General features: G+C 36.2%; 1 protein-coding gene across 5 annotated transcripts in view; it reads left to right on the top strand.

Moving 5' to 3' along the window:
- The window catches only part of LOC120767222 (GTPase-activating protein skywalker), a 166,474-nt gene that overhangs the window by 54,270 nt on the left and 93,086 nt on the right, over positions 1 to 19,118 (top strand). For all 5 annotated transcript variants that reach the window (XM_040093048.1, XM_040093041.1, XM_040093047.1 and 2 more), the window contains exon 3: positions 7,543 to 8,163. In XM_040093048.1, the coding sequence (XP_039948982.1) occupies positions 8,016 to 8,163 (148 nt within the window). In that variant the 5' untranslated portion in view covers positions 7,543 to 8,015. The remainder of the gene's footprint in view (positions 1 to 7,542; positions 8,164 to 19,118) is intronic.

The following is a 19,118-nucleotide window of genomic DNA, read 5'->3' on the forward strand; positions in this document are numbered from 1 at the left end:
ATTAAAAGAACCGCTTAAAATGCGTGAATTAAAAAAAAATCATAGAAACCTGCTTAAATAATTTAGACCAGTATTAATAGCTGTTGAAAAATCAAAATAATAGCTGCTTTTGATGCACTTCTATAACTACCACTTGAGTATCAATGAGCCGTATGTACACCTGTCAGATGCTGTCACCAGATTCGTAGCTGTCATGTTAGAATATGAGTAGGTAAGTGGAACACAGCAGACAAGAAAATGTAGTAATACATAATTTTGAAGTGTCACCATAAATAATATATACGTACAGTATTGCTCGAAATACAAGCAACAACAAGTTTTTTGAACGATGCAGTCAAAAAGTCACATATATGTAGTACATGACAGGTGTTTCTTTTTAGACGTGTAGTTTTCAATTAGACAATACTTTTTCGCCGTTGGGTTTTTTGACAGCTGTTACTTGATTTATATTTAGTTTGGTTTGCCATTTCAAAATGAACAAAACTACTAGCGAACAACATTTCCAAATCGTGCAAATTTATTGCCAAAATAATGATTCGCATCACCGGCTACGTCCAATATATGGTCAACATAATCGCCCAGAGAGTTGGAAATTCGAGCAGCTATGGATCACATTTACTCTAGTGGATAATGCGCATATTCACAGACGCCATACAGTGAGTAACGAAGAGGTTATTACAGCTCTGGAGCAGAGTATTGAAGAAGACTCGAATCGAGTTCATCCGTCATCGCACGCAACAATTGGAGCTGTGCCCATCCATTTTATGCAAGATTTTGCGGAAAGATCTTGGTTTGCGGGCTTACAAAATCCAACTCATGCAAGAACTGAAGTCGAGCGTCTATCAAGCGCGTCGCGCGTTCGATAAATCCCATGATAAGTGACTAAAGTGGTATGATTTGAACAATATATACGGGGATTGTAGCGTTGCTTTTTACAATAAAACAATAGATGCCAAACTTCCTGAAGATATCTTGTCAACTAAAAAGTTCTCCATACAAGCACTTCGTTTCAACGATAAGTTTCTATGACAGCTATATCCTATAGTGATCCCATATATACTAGATATACTTGCTAGATCAACTTAACCCGTCATGCTGATCATTTCGTATTTGGTGTTACAAACTTCGCGGCAAACTTAATAATTGCGTCATATAGAATATAGTCCGTAATTATAGAATAACGTCGCCTGCTAATTTTGGCTTTCAGAGTCATTGGTGGCCATATTATAGAATCATGCTGCAAATAGCAAAAATAACGGCACATACCTACAAATTTATTAAATTTAAAATTCACTTCAGATAAGTATTATCTTTAAGGAAAAGGGCAATATACATCAGTCAGTCATAATAAATCGGCTAGCTGTCGGTATGATTAATTTTGAATTCTGAAAGCCGCACAGTAGCACAATCGGTGCCGGCAGCAGCGGCGTTTGCGGCTGCGTCTCGCGTGATTTTATCATCATGAATTAAATGCTGACCTTTAAAAGCTTGTGATACTCTGATGACGTAAAATATTATCGAGAAGCAAAGTAAAGAGTGAAGAAATTAAAATGAATGAATGAAAAATAAATCAAAAGAGAAATACAAAAATAAAAGCAAAAAATAAAAATAGAACGGTTTTATAAAGAAGTAAGTAAGTATGAAGAAGCAAGCGTTGTGGGAAGATACGAGAAGCGAATGTAGAAAAAACAGAGAAAAAACAAAATATACACACAAACAAAGATTAGCCTAAAAATGAATGAATGGAAAAAACTGTTTTTATTTTAGTGAGTTGTTTGTGTTTTTTTTTTATCAACTGAAATTAATAATTCATGGAGCAAGTGAAGTGTTGAGCTGTTGCTTCTAGTATTCGACTCGTAGGTACATTAATCAGACCTTCAAATAACTACCCAGCAAACTTTGAGGTCTTTTGTAAAATTCCCAAAATTTTTTCGACGGAAGTTAAAATCAAATTTTGAGTGAGTTTTCAGAGTTAAAGCGCTCTAACTAGAGAGTGATAGCGCTCTAGCGAGAGATTTATATTGCTCTCACTAGATAGGAGAGCATATTTTTTGTTTCTTTTATGAAATTTCAACAGATGTCGGCTATCAAATAAATTTATTTTCCTTTTTTAATAATTTTTTTCAAAACTTTTCATTTCTTTTTTAATAATTTTTTCCAAATTTTCCATACTTAATTCACAGTAAACTAAATTTACAAGAGAAAAAAATTGTTGTTGTAAAATTGTTGAGTTTTGAACTAGAGACAAGTTTGGATGTCGGGTCAGAAAAATGCCTATATCTCCGAAAATAATTTGAGTTTTTAAAAATGCTCTTGTACACATATTCTTGAATAGTTAAACTTTGAAAAAAAAATTTCGATTTTTTTAAATTTCTAGACCAGAATACCCCCTTAACCTTAGCATCTGTGCTTGGTGGGTCCGGTTTCACACGCCGCTTACAATGATCGAGCGCGTTGCCAGAGTGTACGCATAACACTGTGTATGTGTGAGAGCAATCGCATTCATTGCTTTGTTAGTACTGCGAAAAAGTAGTATAACCGTGACGGAAACCGGTAGAACATGCACGTGCTCGGGTTTAGCCGCAAAAGCAGCATTTCATGAATCAGATAAACAGCGAAAAAGGTGACAGCGAAGCAGCTGACAGTGACGACGATTTTGGAAGTCGAGCGCAATTGAGAATATTTGTTGGCGTGCAAAATTTGGTTTAATATGTTGTTTGTATGTACATACATATGTATATAATGTACATATGTATTATAATTAACTTTTTTGTTTTAATACAATTTTCAAGTTTCTGCAAGCATTATATAAATATGGGTGTATAACAATTACCCACAAAAAACGAGGAAGTTAATTAATTTGCGTGATTTGGTGTTTTTAAGATAATTTTTTTTTTTGATTTTTTTCGAAATTTCATAAATCAAATGTGTGATGTAAACGCTGATAACGGTTAGCAAGTATATTTTATATCAGTTTTATATGGGTGGGCTCAAATGTAATATAAAATTTTATATGCATATGTATGTATGTAGTGATCCGATCTGATTAATTTCTGCGGAGTTTATAGCGTTCATCTTTGTAAAATTTCGTGAAGATATTTCATCAAATAATAATGTTTTCCCTAAAAGAACACGATTTTGTTTGTTTAGTTTGTATGACAACTATATGCTATAGTGGTTCGGTCTGAACAATTTCTTCGGAGATTATAACACTGTCATGGGTAATAATACATACTGAATTCCGTGAAGATATCTCGTCAAATAAAAAAGTTTTCCTTACAAGAACTTGATTTTGATCGTACAGTTTGTATGGCAACTATACGCTATAGTAGTTCGATTCGAACAATTTCTTCGGAGATTATAGCACTATCATAGGTAATAATACATACTGAATTCCGTGAAGATATATCGTCAAATAAAAAAGTTTTCCATACAAGGCCAAAATTTTGATCGTTCTGCTATATGTTAAAGCGTTTCGATCTCAACAATTTGTTCGGAGAATGTGGTCGATTCTGATCGAAATACTCTGCTAACTTTATAATGTCAGCTTGACGATTTTGAAGCACCATTTGTTTAACTTTTTTGAAAAATGTCTAATTTATTTATTATAAACCGCATAATTTGATCTTAATTGTTATGTTCCAAAAAAAAAAAATGTATATAGATGTAACCCAATCTTTTAAGATTCATAGCAAGTAACATGTTTATAATTTTTTCTCTTTTTATTTAAAATCTATAATTCACTTACTTTTTTCACACTACTGTTTAGTTTGTGTGCATGTGGCTGCGGCCGGCATGGCGTATGATTAACGTCACACTTCCGCTTTTCCCAGCGCATTTATACAAAATCGTACATACATATGTATTTGTGCGTTTTCTTTTCTGCTGTTTTTGGTAAGCGTTCAGGTTCGCACACGTCACTCGCCACACGATAAAATTGTATGCAACACGCTGCGCGTTTTAGTTGCTTTTGCTTAAAATTGTTTGCATAAAATTTCTCTATAATATTTTCTTGTATGTTTTTTTTGTTTATATTTTTAAGTATTCTATTTGCTCTGTTTTTATGCTGCCATTTACAATCATCCAGTCTCATTTATATTTACCTATTTCTTCGGCATTTGTTTATTTCCTCTCTCCCAGTCGTCTTTTCCAACCCGCTCCTGCCATCGGGAACACGCAACAATTATAAATTGTTTGTTTTCTTAGTCTAGTGCAGCCTTTTGCTTTTTCTAGAGTTCGGCAGTTTATTCGATAAAAAGGAAAGGAATTATTTTGACGCTCATGGATATTCTTGTAGAAAGTGCTTGTGCACGAAAGTTTTGTTTACAAAATTTTGTATATTTTAAATAGTTACTAAAATTTGATGGCTACCAGAAAGGCAACTAAGTAAAGGTAAAATTTCAGCCCTCTACTTAAAAGCCAGAAAACACGTTAACTTCGAAAGCACCGAAGCTGCTATAAGTTTCACAGGCGCATACCATTAAGAGCTTTATCTTGATTTTGACCGATTCGCTTGTATGGCAGTTATTTGCTATAGTAGTCCGAAATGAAATTTGTTTTCGAAAATTACATTGCTATCTTGAAGAATAATCTATCCTTTATCTTATCTTTTCAAATAAAAAATTTGATTCCTCAAAACCTCTTACAATGATATGAAACGTAGAATAACAAAGTTCTGTAGCTAATTAAATTCCAACATAACCTTATTTAAGGGGGTATTCTGGTCTAGAAGCGTGAATTTCAGGTAATTTTTAAAGTGTCGTAAAAAAAAAGGCAATTAATATTTTTAGTATCCATTTTTTTGTTAGTTATTTGTTAATTTTATAAGAGTACAGAAAAAAATTAAAAACTAAAAAAAGTAAAAAAATTTCAAAAATTATGAGCTGACGTAGTGGAGAGTCCCTAAAAATTTCCACGTGACCATACCATAGTTATCTGAAACCAAAACAAAAAAAAAGATTATTAATCTAGAATAATGTCGCAATGGCCGGAACTACGGAAAAGTGGGAAAAATTTTTTCACAAAATACGCAGCTGCCTGAAAAAAAAAGTTTTTTGGATCACTTCTGACTATTTCGAATTTTTTTTTAAATAATACAAATAAAAATTTAGGAATGGGGCTAGTTCCAACCATAGACAAGCCTATAAAGAAGACTCTATAAAAATTTCAAGTAAATCGGTCCAGTAGAACCTGAGAAATCGTGGGTATCGTTCCGAAAAAGTCAGTTTTGAGTAAAACGCGTTTAAAGTTTCACGTAAAGTCTTTTGTTCGATTATTTCCGGCCGAACCAGTTTGGATGTCGGGTCAGAAAAATGCCTATATCTCCGAAAATAATTTGAATTTTGAAAAATCCTCTTGTACACATATTCTTGAATAGTTAAACTTTGAAAATATAAAAAAAAATCTTTTTTTTTTTTTTTTTAATTTCTAGACCAGAATACCCTCTTAACAATAGAAAACCCTATTAAAATCATTTGAACCTAAGTCATAACAATAACTCAATTTTGTAGAAATACCCTTAACCGTATTCATCAAAAATCAGTCGAAATTATTATTGAAATTCATAGAAATGGAGCATCTCCAAAACATCGATTTAACGCATTTTGACCAAACATTTGGGCTTACGAAAGGTGTGTGCACGGTTTGTTCCGCACAAATTGACTGACGACCAAAAATTGCTTAGAATCCAAAATTCGAAGGACATCATTGTGACCGATTATTTGACCAAAAATCAAATTTTGACCATTAAACACTCCCCGCATTCACCTGATATGGCACCATGCGGATTCTTTCTTTTCGGAAAAATGCATTTGCCCATGAAAGGAAAGCGTTATGCAGACGTAGAGGCCATTGAAAAGGCTTACACCGGCATACTGGCGGCTATACCGGCAAACGAGTTAAAACACTCTTTCCATATGCTATTGGACCGTGCAAAAAGCTGTATTGAAGCAGAAGGAGACTATTTTGAATAAAATAAATTGGTTTTGCCGAAAAAAACATTTGTTCTGTTTTTTTTGTTAAGTATTGTTTACTTGGGAACGCACCTTGTAAAATTGTGTGTAGTTGCAACACGATATCTCTTTCAATCTGGCAAATATTGATTTCGAATAATCGTTTTGGAGTGGTCAGCCAATCTCCATATCTTAATAGCAAGAAGATATACAAAAAAGTTGGTAGAATATTCCTAATATTCACAGGAAGGAAGTTGATTCGTATATGCTGCTGTATTGGAGAATGATGGCGAATATAACAGGTTAATTGAAAAGTCCCTGGCCTACCATAGTAAAACACATTTTCTTGGGAAAATTCGTTTTTTCTTTGTATTCAACATAGTTCCCTTAAAGGGTGATACACTGATTATAGCGGCCCTCCAATTTTTTATACCATTTTTGTAGTACGATTTGTCCTTTGCTTCAAAATAGGCCTCAGTTTCGGCGATCACCTCTTCATTCGACGAAAATTTCTTCCCAGCGAGCATTCTTTTGAGATCTGAGAACAGGAAATAGTCGCTGGGGGCCAGATCTGATGAAGACGGTAGATGCGGATGCAATTCGGAGCCAAATTCATGAATTTTTGCCATCGTTTTCACTGATTTGTGACAAGGTGCATTGGTTTTGTGAAACAGCACTTTCTTTTTCTTCAAATGAGGCCGTTTTTCGGCGATTTCGTCTTTCAAACGGTCCAATAACGCTATGTAATAGTCGCTGTTGATGGTCCTTCCTTTTTCAAGGTAGTCAATAAAAATTATTCCATGCGCATCCCAAAATACAGACGCCATAACCTTGCCAGCCGACTGTTGCGTTTTTCCACGCTTTGGAGCGGGTTCATCGTGTGCAGTCCACTCGGATGACTGTCGATTGGACTTCGGAGTGAAATGATGGAGCCATGTTTCATCCATTGTCACATATCGACGCAAAAACTCGGGTTTATTACGCTTGAACATCTCCAAACACTGCTCCGAATCATCAACTCGTCGTTGTTTTTGGTCAAAAGTGAGCTCGCGCGGCACCCACTTTGCACAGAGCTTTCTCATACCCAAATATTCGTGAATGATATGATGTACACGTTCAGTTGATATCTATAGAGTGTCTGCTATCTGGAACAACTTCACTTTGCGGTCATTCGAAACTATTTTGTGGATTTTTTTGATGTTTCCGTAGGTAACAACGTCTTTTGGGCGACCACTACCTTCACCGTCTTTGCTGCTCATTTTACCACGTCTAAACTTAGCATACCAATTTTTGAGGATTGATTTGCCTGGTGCAGTGTTCGGAAACTCGTCATCAAACCAAGTTTTTGCTCTTAATATAATCTTTATAAGTTTGAAAATGTACTTAATGTTTGAAGTCTTTATGTAATGCTGTTAAACTGGGATACTGGAGCATATTTCGGAGTTATTGGCATCAATATACAAATGAAATTCTCTTAGAAAAATATTGAAGCGCTCACAGTAATTTTTATTGTTATCTTTAATTCTATCACCAATTTCTTTCAAATATGGTCTAACATAACAATAATAAACACCGCTTTTCTACTTTTCAGATTAACTCAACCAGCGTCCTGTAGCATTATTGGATTATGCTTTTTGAAGATCTAACATAAGTTTGAAAATATCATAATGTTGCATTTTTCTACACGTCGCCGTGGAGTATTTCTATCTCCATAAACATTTAATGTAAAAAAAACGTTTACAAAAACAATTTGAAGTTGAAAAACGAAAATCGAAAAAATTCAGCAAAACTAAACTAAAATTCGAGTAACAGAGTTCGCAAATACTTCTAGTCAAATTGAAAAATAACACAAATTAACGAAGATCTAACAAAGTTCAAACATAAAGCACCGTGTAAAGTGCGTACAGCAAAGAAGCAGGGGCATAGTGTGGGAGAAAGATAGAGTGGCAATTGAGATTCTGCGTGGAGCAAATAAGTGCAAACTATATTAATAATATAGTTGTTGTAAAAATTAAAAATATTTATATTCGTGGGCAAACTTTCTAAGCGTGTATTTAGAAAAAAATGCCTTACAATCGTGACGCGTCTTCAGCTCAGGCTGATAAATTGAGCGGCATCGAGGAGGAGAGCGACTTGTACGAGGGATTCTCACCACACGTCGACACAGCAGAGATAAAAAGCTTGGATTTCTACAATCAAAAGCCCTCGACTGGTAAGTGTGTTCATATATTCCCTTATATTACTCAATTAAATGCACAAATATTTATATATTTCTTCGGCATCTAGTATGAGTAGTTGTGATTTTTAGAAGAGCTGACATAAAAATTGGCAAAACTGCGGAATACACTTTCGACTCGTTAACAGCTAATGCATGCGATTTTTAATTAAAAAAAATGTTTTTATTAAATTAAATATTCAAAATATAGAATAGAATTTATAATTAAAATTTTAGGTTCTTTTGAAAAATTTTGTATGTAACTTAATTAAGTGCTGGCTACAACAACAGCGTTGGTTTCATTTTGGAATCGAAAATGTTGCCTCAAGCATTTGCGCCGCTTTGCAACATGCCATTTTTGTAATAAAATAAAATTTTCGAACTTTAAAATTACGAAATTTCATAACATTTCAGATTTTTGAATTTTTTTCCGTCGATAAATCTTGAAAATTGTAAATAAAATCCACAGATGCCACAGTTCATTCAAAAAGCAAAATGTTGAGCATCAATACAAACATATTTCCGAATATTTCATAATTTCAATATTTACATTATATTGTGATTATATTATAAAGCTTTCCGAGCAATATGTGTATATACATAGTCCACTGTTTGTAATTAAAAAAATACTTGAAATAAATTCATTTTTGGATTTACCATATTTTAAGAACAGTTTCTAGTCTACGGTGGGGTCAAATTGTGTAAACAAAGCCCATTTTTATGATTTTTTTTTGAAGAAACGGTCCAATAATTATTCTTTTTAACCAATAGTACTTTATCGTATGATATTTGAAGTATATTCTATTAAATTTTAATGTAGTAATATTACAAAATACGGCAGTGGCAGAGATAACTCTGGAGCGTCTCGGAAAAAAGTTGAATTTCGGTGCCAATTACGGATTAACTCGATGCTAACATCTGAGATCAAAAAATCAAAATCATTTCATTAGATAATCACTTTGCCAAATGTCTGTTAGTTGCCGCTTCTTTTCGTAGAATTTTCAGGCATTGCCCTTGTCGGCCAGTTTGTAAAGCTCTACGTACTCACGCATAACTTTTTTTGTCTACAGATGCGTATCACGTCCCTCTTCAACTCTCGGTATCTATCCCATCTCGCACGTGTTGTGGTCGATTGTAACCTTGAGAGGTAGGCGGTATGTTTTTTCTCCATTGCGACACGGCACTGCTCGTCGTACCAGCTATTCTTTGGCTTTTCCGGAAAGCAATGGTTTCGTTTGCAGCTGTAGGTAAGGAGCTTGAAATGTCGTCCCACAGTTCCCTTATACCGAGTTACCGATGAGTGCATTTATGGTGCGCTCCAAGCGTTCATAGAAGACATCTTTGGTCACATCGTCCTTCTCTTCAGTCGGGGCGTGAAAGCAAATCAGCGATATATCGAAGAACTTCGCTTTAATGCGGATTGCTAGACGTTCATCCACCGGGGTGAATGCCAGTACTCGGTGACGAAGTTTCTCCCACACCGAATTTATGCTCCTTTATATTGTCAAGAGTAAATGCCACAAGAACCTACTCGTCTCAGCGTTGTCCTGTCCATCGCACTTCTTGGACGTTTTCTCGTAATCCTTAATACGTTTGCGGTAATCGTACTCAAAAGGGAGGGTCACTCGTCCGCGGCTGTTGTGTTCTTTTTATTCGAGGTGTTTTTCTACGAGGGGAGTCTCAAACCCAGCGCACAACCCTGGGGAGGGTTGCTTCCCCTTCTCACTTTAACTTGCCTTCAAGCGGTTGTTTTTTGGCTATCCAGAGGATACTTGGTCTATCTCAAAAAATTAGATGCTTTCGGTTACGAAATGCCGCATGAATGGTCGTTCAAAATTGCAGCTGAATCGAAGAATACCAGAAGGTTTGTAAAAGGATTCTTTAGGTACATTATATTAAAGATCTGCTCAATAGTCATAATTGACTTGAAGTTTATTTAAAATTTATTAAAAAATATAAAGTAATGTTTTTTTCGAAAAAATGAGGTCCAAAGTTCAGCTTAGGAACTCATTTCGTTTGAAAAGTTAACGACATTCAATGGATGAGTAGCTTTGGTGGAACACAGACTTCGTTGGCAGAACATAACAAAGCAATATTAAGTTCAAAACGAGTTTATTAATAATGAAAGTTAAAGCAAAGTAAAAGAGTAAAATAAATTTATGGAAAACTTCTATTGTATTGTCACTGTGAAGTGAGCACTGCTATTATCACGCACAAAACTGTATATATATGAGAGGAAAGTAATAGCCAAAAATTGAAAAAAGCGAAATGGAAATGTAGAACACTCGGGCTGTAGTCCACGTGATGGGAAGGTCGTGCTGAATATAAAATTTTTTATGGAAGGTTATATTGGAAAGCCTTGTACATATACTGCATATATACTCATATATAATACATATTGTAGAATAAAAAATTGTGTACATAAGTATTCATGTAGTATACCATATATATTTGCACTTAAGATTTCTGCCTATGATGACTGGCATTATCGCCTGAATATTATTGTAAACAGCGGCGTTTTTATGGTTTGAAACATTAAAGAGAGGCAGGCAAGAGGTTGCTGTGGCGGTGCATGGAGTGTTCTAAATAGATGTGGTGATGGATACTTCTTTGAAAGAACAGAAAAGTTTTATATTAAAAACAAAAAAAAAAACAAAAGTCACGCCATCATTTTTTTAATATTTGCATTATACCCTGAACCGGGTATATTAAGTTTGCCTCGAAGTTTGCAACATCTAGGAGGAAACGTCGGAGACCCCATATTATATAAATTACACATACATAAATGATCAGCATGACGAGCTGAGTTGATATAGCTACAGTATCGGCCAAACATTTCCAACTAGAGCGAAGTTCTATACTTTTTTTGTCTTACAATGCCATTTTTCCTTCGAATTCCTTTTTGTTTCTTGTTTTTAAATTTACAGCAGTGAAGCTACATATTTTGCAATGGTTATCGCGATCTTTTTTTTTATTTTTTTTTATTATTGCAACTCTGTTTTGTTCGTTTCTTTTTTCCTTTGCTCGTTTTTCCTAATGGTATTGAGCATAAAATTTACTGAGTATAATTTCTGCTCTGATTTTTGCGAAAACACGTTTTTACTTTAAATTTTTTTACACAAAAAGTAATTCGGTGAAGCACTCCGAGTATGTGTTACTGATGATTATAATAACGGAACTTCTCAAAAAGAAATTTCTATAAAGTACAGTATTCACAAGCCTTCAATCTCACGAATAATTTCGAACTTTATTGGGAACAAAACTGTCGAAGTAGTGCATCGTGGACGCCGACTAAGAAAAACTCATGAAAAAACTGACAGCTCAATTGTAAGAGAAGTAAAAAAATATCCATTTTTTAGCGCTCCGCAATTGGTAAAGGAGCTTGAGTTACCAAACTACTCAAGAACGGTCGCTCATCGCCTAAATAACGCTGATTTACACAGTTACCGACTAGCGAAGAAGCCGCTTATTAGCAAGAGTAACCAATTAAAACGATTTTGTTCGCTAAAAATCTTGAATGGCCAATGAGCAAGTGGAAAACTGTTCTTTTTAGCGATGAGTCCAAATTTAATATGGTAGGATGTGATGGCCTGAGTTTCGTTCGACGCCCACGATACAAGCGTCTTAGAAATTTCTATTATCCAAAAACAGTCAAACATAGTTGCTATGCTATGGTCTGGGGATGCCAAACCAGAAGCAGAGGTTTGGGGCCGCTTCATCGTAAAAATGGTAGCATGGATCGGTACACTGTCATTTGTCGGAACCGCCGATATCGGACCAAGCTTCGAAGAAATTGTTCAGATCGGACCAGTTTAACATATAGCTCTCATACAAACTAGAAGCTTTGATATTTGTTTTTTGATATTCTTTATAAATATTTTAATTAAAAAACAATTCACAGTATCTTCTTCTTCTTTATATGGCGGTGGTTATGGCCGAGTTTAGAACAGCGCGGCAGTCGTTTTTCCTTTTCGCTGTTTGGCGCCAATTGGGGCTCTTACTCTTCCTCTATTTGCCCCGACGGGTACTGCGTGTTTATATCCATTCGGATGACTTGACCTAGTAGTAGCCGCTGTCTCTTAATTCGCTGAACTATGTCAATGCCGTCGGATATCTCGATAGCTCATCGTTCCATTGACTGCGTCGTCGCAAGAGGACTTTACTTCTCAATTGCCTACTCAGTCCGAAATAGCAACTGTTGGCAAAGGTTATTCTCCGTTGGATTCCGAGGCTGACGGTTTTGTTGAATTAACACCACAGTATGGTACAATGTTTTCATAAACACATGGTATAACATTCACATACTGCCACATTACATTACATAAATATAAACATTATGCATACAAGTTTTTTGTTCAGTCGTCTCACCCTGTGCCCTAATGTATGCCTAACGCGAGCATTAATGATTTCAATGTAAATATTTGTTTGTCGGTTGCGTCGAGAAAAAACTCAAATTAGAATAAGAAAAGACAAGGTTGTCGCCGTTGGAAGCAGTTTATCGAGAAAAATCGCACCTTTGACTAAAATATTTGTTTATCTAGAATTAGGTGTAAAGTTTGAGTGAAATGAATTGTTAAGTACCCTATAACTAATATGATCCATAAACCGAAGTGGAGTGGTCACATATATTTTTAAGATCGCAAAAAATAGATATACGAGGATTGCACCGCGACCTTAGGTCTATTTTGTGTAAGTATGCAGTTGAATGATGGACGAAAACGGTCTCTAACGGTCTTACTCTTAAAACCTTCTGTGTATCTAGTTGCCTAAAACTGTTTAATTAAAGCAACTTGCATAACAACTAGTTCAGTTGTGCTCACTTTTGGACTAGTTTATTTACGATGAGTTGTTTGTTGTGGTAAACAGTGTGTTTTTGGCTTACTAGTTTGGTGTTTCACTGCGGGCGCCGGCAATTATGCAAATTTGTTTGGAGCTGTGAAGGCCTCCTTCATTTTCCAGTTTTGTGCCTAATATTATATTTTCCTCAATTCATTGATATCACATGATCCAGCGAGTGGTTTTCACGACGACATACATATGTACAGGTGTTTATGTTAGGCTATTTAGTAGTTAGACTTGCTTGTTATTGAAATTTTGGGAAAAGATCTTTGAAAATTTCGCCTTTATTTAAAGGTTTCGAAACTAAAAATGGCATTTATTTACATTTTGGAATTCAAATTGGCCAGCTTCCAAGTGTCGATGTTATTTGTTTATATTAGGTGGACAACCACTGAAACTATCTTACATAAGCTCTGTGTGTACGTTGGGAAAAATTAAACAAAATGGGAGGTTATGATGCCCAGTTGTGAAATACTCGAGGTGGTGTTCATATAAAATTTAGCAGGATTATCGGAAAGGGTTAAGCTACTCTTTATGTTTCTTTTCAAGTAACGCTTTGACTCATCTCTATCGTGTTAACCTTATTAATGTAGACAATACCTCCTTAATGAGTTTTAGAAACATACATAAATGGCAATAAATTTAGGCTGACACCTCCACCTTAGCTCTATTATGTGTGCACTTCCTTCTGTAACGACGAATCACATAAACCCATCACCCTGATAAATTCCAGTATTCTGCTGGATGCTTTGAAGCGATGTGTTCCCTATTCGGACTTATACATCCAAAAGCCTTTATCCTGCTTCACAGACTCCATGCACACCAGATTCAGGTGCTCAATAATCTCTGGCTCCATGTCGTAGAAATGGAAGGATGCGTAAGGCGCTATACCCATGTTATATAGGAGCTTCTTGAGCCCACAATACCCAGTGTAGAATGCCTGAGTAGCCGGAACTTGTCCATCGGGAGGTTGATTAAACTTTGTAACCATCCATTAGTAACTTTGCCTCTCGCATGTCTGTGAGTTGTTGCCAATACATTCCCTGCCCACTCTCTCCTCTTTGCTTATGCTATGGGGAGCAACCGCAATGCACGGTCCAGTCCTACCATCCTCGAAAAAGCTCGAGAGTGGGCGAGCTCGTCAGCGAATTCATTTATGCCTATACTTTTGTGATCTGACACCCAGATGAGGTGTATTTGGTTGCGAGTCCATCGGCTGTTCAGCTTTGCCATGCACTCTTGCACCAAAGCGATGAATTCTTCTAAGCTGAGATCACTTTAAGTGCCATTTGATTGTCGCTGAGTAAAAATCATGGGACATTCCATAGCTATGGAAAGTTTGATACGCGGCCCTGCAGCACCTGCAATGACGTTTTTGTGCTGTCAGTGTTCCATTTAATAGTGTTGCTCCTCAGCAGTAGTTCAAGCGTGGAGTTACTACCTGCAACCTTACTACCGAACGTAGTTTTTAACTTCCTTGCGAACTTTGCTCTTTTGGTAATGCTTTCTCTCGGGAGATGAGCCAGTGGTGTTTCATCAAGAAAAGCTTTCATTTGCTGCAACGAGATTTCCTTCCCTCTGCCATACCATTCTGCTGTCATTTGGAGCGTTGTCTAGTTGTTTGATTGATTATTAGGTGGATCGATTGAGTTCCAGCAAGACTTTTAGTGCTGCAGTCGTGCACGTACACAGTCGAGTTATTGCAGTCTAGATGGTTGAATTTCTACCGAAATTTGCGATACTATCGAAGCGCATGCCTTCACCTCACAATAGATATCAATACCCTAGTTACCAAATCCATTCTGATAAGTTAGAATCTGTTCAAAAACTCTTTTTACTTTTCGTCTTAGGGCGTTTCCGATGGGATCCTATATTAAGTCTTCATGCACTGGTCGTTTATAACTTATAAATCTATATCCCGAGAGACAAATGTTTGGCATCATATTCTTAGAGAAGATCCTGAATGAAACAGTTTGCAGTTATTTCTGTAATAGCGCAATTATAAACTCTCTTGCCATTCATGACTCGGATAATTCCACACGTATCCGGCTGGTAATCGTTGGGTTACTATTATTGCTTTTTGGAGCACTCTGTATTTCTTTTGAGTATATAAGCTTTCTATTTTCATTAAAGCTTATAGCAAGTAAAAAGTGTTCATGTCAATTATGAAATTTTCGCATATATTAAAGTGGAACGTATATTGCACCAAAAGTTTGCTGACATGTCTAATCTGAAATTTACTCGAACACTTGTTTGTTTGTACCCTGAAAGTTAGTCAAGCATTGCGATAATGATAAAAGTGTTCGGCCGTACTTATCAATGGTAGTTGTTATGTTCGTTTTGCATACACTTTTCCAGTCATATGACAAGCTGCTGATAGACGTTAAAGTTGACTAAACATTTCGATTTAACACTTAACGATTAGATATTCGCTGAAGAGTTGCTACCTGTTAGCTTATGGGCGCGGCATTCGCCGAATTTAGCGACTGATATCCACTTCTTCTTATTTTTTTACACCCATCCTTTATTGTACCATAATTCAAAAATATCTGTACACACTCCCAACAACTGAGCTGTCTACTATATTGCGGTACACACTGAGCTACCTACCATATATACATTATTTACTATATTCGCCGGTAGCTTGTGGTAACCGGCGCCGATTACATGGGCGCGAGTCGGCGCCATAAATCATCATAAAAGACAATTGATCAACAACTTGATTTTCGACGTCAATTCGATAATTTAATTTAGTATTTTATTTTATTTGCTATTTTACCGCAATTCTCTTTGCTTTTCGATTTATTAGCTCAAACGTTTTATGAACGTGTTTATTGATTTTACAACAGGCTGACATCTTTTCGAATTGTCAATTTCATAATTTTATTATCGCAGGAATCTTGAATTTGGTAAATTTTACGCCTAAAATGATAATCGTAAAATATCAGGGTGCAGTAGCTGTAGTTTTATGATCGACAAGTGTCTTAGGTCATATTATTTGATGTTTTCATAAAGATACATATCACATGATCGGCGCATACATTTTTGGCTCAATTAGGAAACTAACTTCTGTTAGCTATTGACAGCGCATTAAACTTACGCTACTTCTTGCTTCTACAGTTTCCTCTTCTTGCTTGTAAGCGAGCGCCAAACGAACACTCGCTTAACTGTGAAAGTGCTTGTGAAGCAATAAACAAAACTCGCACAATTTCGCCGACTGCAAAAAATTAAGTAACGGTTTTCATAACTTGCCTTTTTTTGCCAACTCCACACTAATTTTTTTTACCACTGTTATATGTTCTTTGGGCTTTGGCTATAAATAAGTATTTTATACCTTGTCAGAACTGATTCTATGGGCTGTCAATAATCATAAGTCTCGTATGAAAAATGCACGAGTTTATTTACTGACAGTTTTTTATGTATTTGGTTGGCTGTAATAAATATTAGATAAGTTTCTGATAGCATTCCTATTAGTATATCGCCGCCTTAACAAGCGACCTAATTTTAAACTGCTTTTTATTTGGGATGATAGTACAATTTTGGAGATAAAGGGGGACTTACCTACAAATTGTATAATTAGCGAAAAATAACCGGAAATTGCGTAACTCTAAGGTATGCCGGTAAAGGTTAGGTGTTAGGTCATACTGGCCGGCTGTCACGCCATACATAGACTTATTGTCCTTTAGTAATGCCAGTTGGGAGTTCAGTTTAATTCGAGTTTTCGTCTTACAAGACGTCAACGCTCTTTGCGAACTTTAAGAGCGATGTGATATCTAATTTTTATACTTAAAATAGTCTCTTGAGCAGCGAAGTTCCTAGATATCTAAGATGAATTCGAGATAGATTAGGTTGTTGATCACGTTTTCGGTTGTTAGCCGTACACCATTCATGACAAATACTTCTGGCCGATATGCGATACGATCTACATATATGTCCACGGCTTTCGCAATAACAAAGACCTCAGCTTGAAATATGCTGCAGTGGTACAGCAACGAGTTTTGTTTATTGCCTAACTCTGGACAGTATATTCCCGCATCAACTTCATCGTCCATTTTCGAGCCATCCGTATAGATGTTTAGAGTGTTGCGCGTACTCGTAGCTAACATACTTACTTCAGGCATCTTTTTATATGTTTACTTTGAATCTTCTTCCCCAGTTGAAAAGTGGGATCATTTAGTCGGTGTTTGCTCAACTACCATTTCCTATCGAGCTATATCCGAGCTATATATTCTATATGTACATAAATTCTCCTGTAACCAACCACCAGTCGTCCCGTTGCTGCGCTGTTTTCAGCGAAGTGGTCAATGGGTGGAAGGTTTAGTACCAGTTCAAGAGCCGTCATTGGAGTTGTTCTTAAAGCTAAACGATCCTCTGAACCCTTTCAATTCGCTTCCGGTAGGTGGATTCCGTACGCCGCGTACCACCATTCTGCTGCACCGTAGAGCAGACTTGGTCTAACAATGCTTTCACACATATAACTCATTGCTAGCTTTCCTTATTCTTTCTTCCACTTTGAGCTTCCCCAGCAGTTTGCTGTACAAGACTACCCCAAGGTACTTGGTGCGGTCCTTGAGGAAAAGTTGTGTTCCATTTATGGAAGGGAACTTCCATAGAGGAATTTTGTGCTTTCTTGTGAACGCAAGCAGATCCGTTTTCTCCGAGTTCAACCCCAGACCCGTTTGCGATGCCCACTTCAGGACTGTATTGAGAGTTGTCATAATACTGTTAATGGTCTGTAAACACCTCCCGTTATTAAGAAGGCAATGAGTTCTAGATAAGGCTGGACAAAGACATACCACCTGTTCCAGCGTCTCTCTCATGCCTACTTTCCAGCTTTTTCTGCATGTGTCGTCGTTACTAATGCTCATCCGGCTCGCATTTGACGTCAGTAGGTTGGGACCTGTCATTACGCAAAGACTTCCACCTGGAAGCTACTGTAGTATTACGGGAGCTTGAAGGATCGCCTGAGATTTCTCTCCGAGCATTAGATTTCAGCTCCATTAAGCTGGAAGATACTGCAGCATTCCGAAAGCTCGAAGGATCGCCTGATAAACTGCTCCAAGTATTAGATGTCGGCTCCCACTGCATCAACCATCTTTGCTCCCTCTGTATAGATGCTGTAAGTTCCGTTGGTGAGTCGCATGCTCCTGCGCCAGTAAAAATAGAGTAAAATTATTGAATCTACAGAGTGTTGAAGTATGTAGAAAGCGAGAAATAAGCTACGATTACTAACTGTGAACATCTTAACAATTAAACGACTGTATTACCGCCATATCGATAACTTAGCTGGCATATTCTCTATGCAGCGCCGAACTCCCAAAGAACTGAGATATATTTTTCTGCCTTTGCAACGTTCTTCAGGTATTTCCATAAAAATGTATAAAATTGAAATAAACAAATCTCGCGATGAATAACTTTTGGCTAAGCGCCAAATACAAATTGATGGAGCAAAGTAGTAAAAACCACAGCAACAACAATTAACATTAACAATTTATTAAAAAAATATAAGCGCAACGCACGAAAATACTCTTATTAATTATTGCATTAAATAAAATATATGAATAATTTTGAAATACGGCAAGCAATGGATGCGGATATTTTTTGTCACGCTGCCAACAGCGCGTCGGTTTTCCCGGTGGGAAATTTATATCGATTTTGGTTTTTTTATTTTAAAAATTTTCATAACACAAGTCGTTACTTTGTTTATATTTTTATATTTATTTTCACACATATTTCTGCTTGTCTGTTTTATTCTTTAAATTCTTGGAATCACAACATTAGGCATATACACTGGCGGCCAGCAAATTAGGTACGATTTTGTTATGAAACTTGATAACATTTCGCGTTATTTATTTGTTTGATATAATTTTCGCATTTTCGTTGCATTGGAAATCGCTTGAGCTGAATTAAATTTAAGAAAAAACAAGTAAGGAAGGGCTAACTTCGGGTGTCACCGAACATTTTATACTCTCGCATGATAAAGTGATAATCGAGATTTCATTATCCGTCATTTACATATTTTTCAAATACCGTATTTGTGTAAAGTTTTATTCCGCTATCAGCTTTGGTTCCTAATGTATATTTTACACAGAGAAGGCATCAGATGGAATTCA

Source organism: Bactrocera tryoni, chromosome 2 (assembly GCF_016617805.1).
Source record: "Bactrocera tryoni isolate S06 chromosome 2, CSIRO_BtryS06_freeze2, whole genome shotgun sequence".
Lineage (NCBI taxonomy): Eukaryota > Metazoa > Arthropoda > Insecta > Diptera > Tephritidae > Bactrocera > Bactrocera tryoni.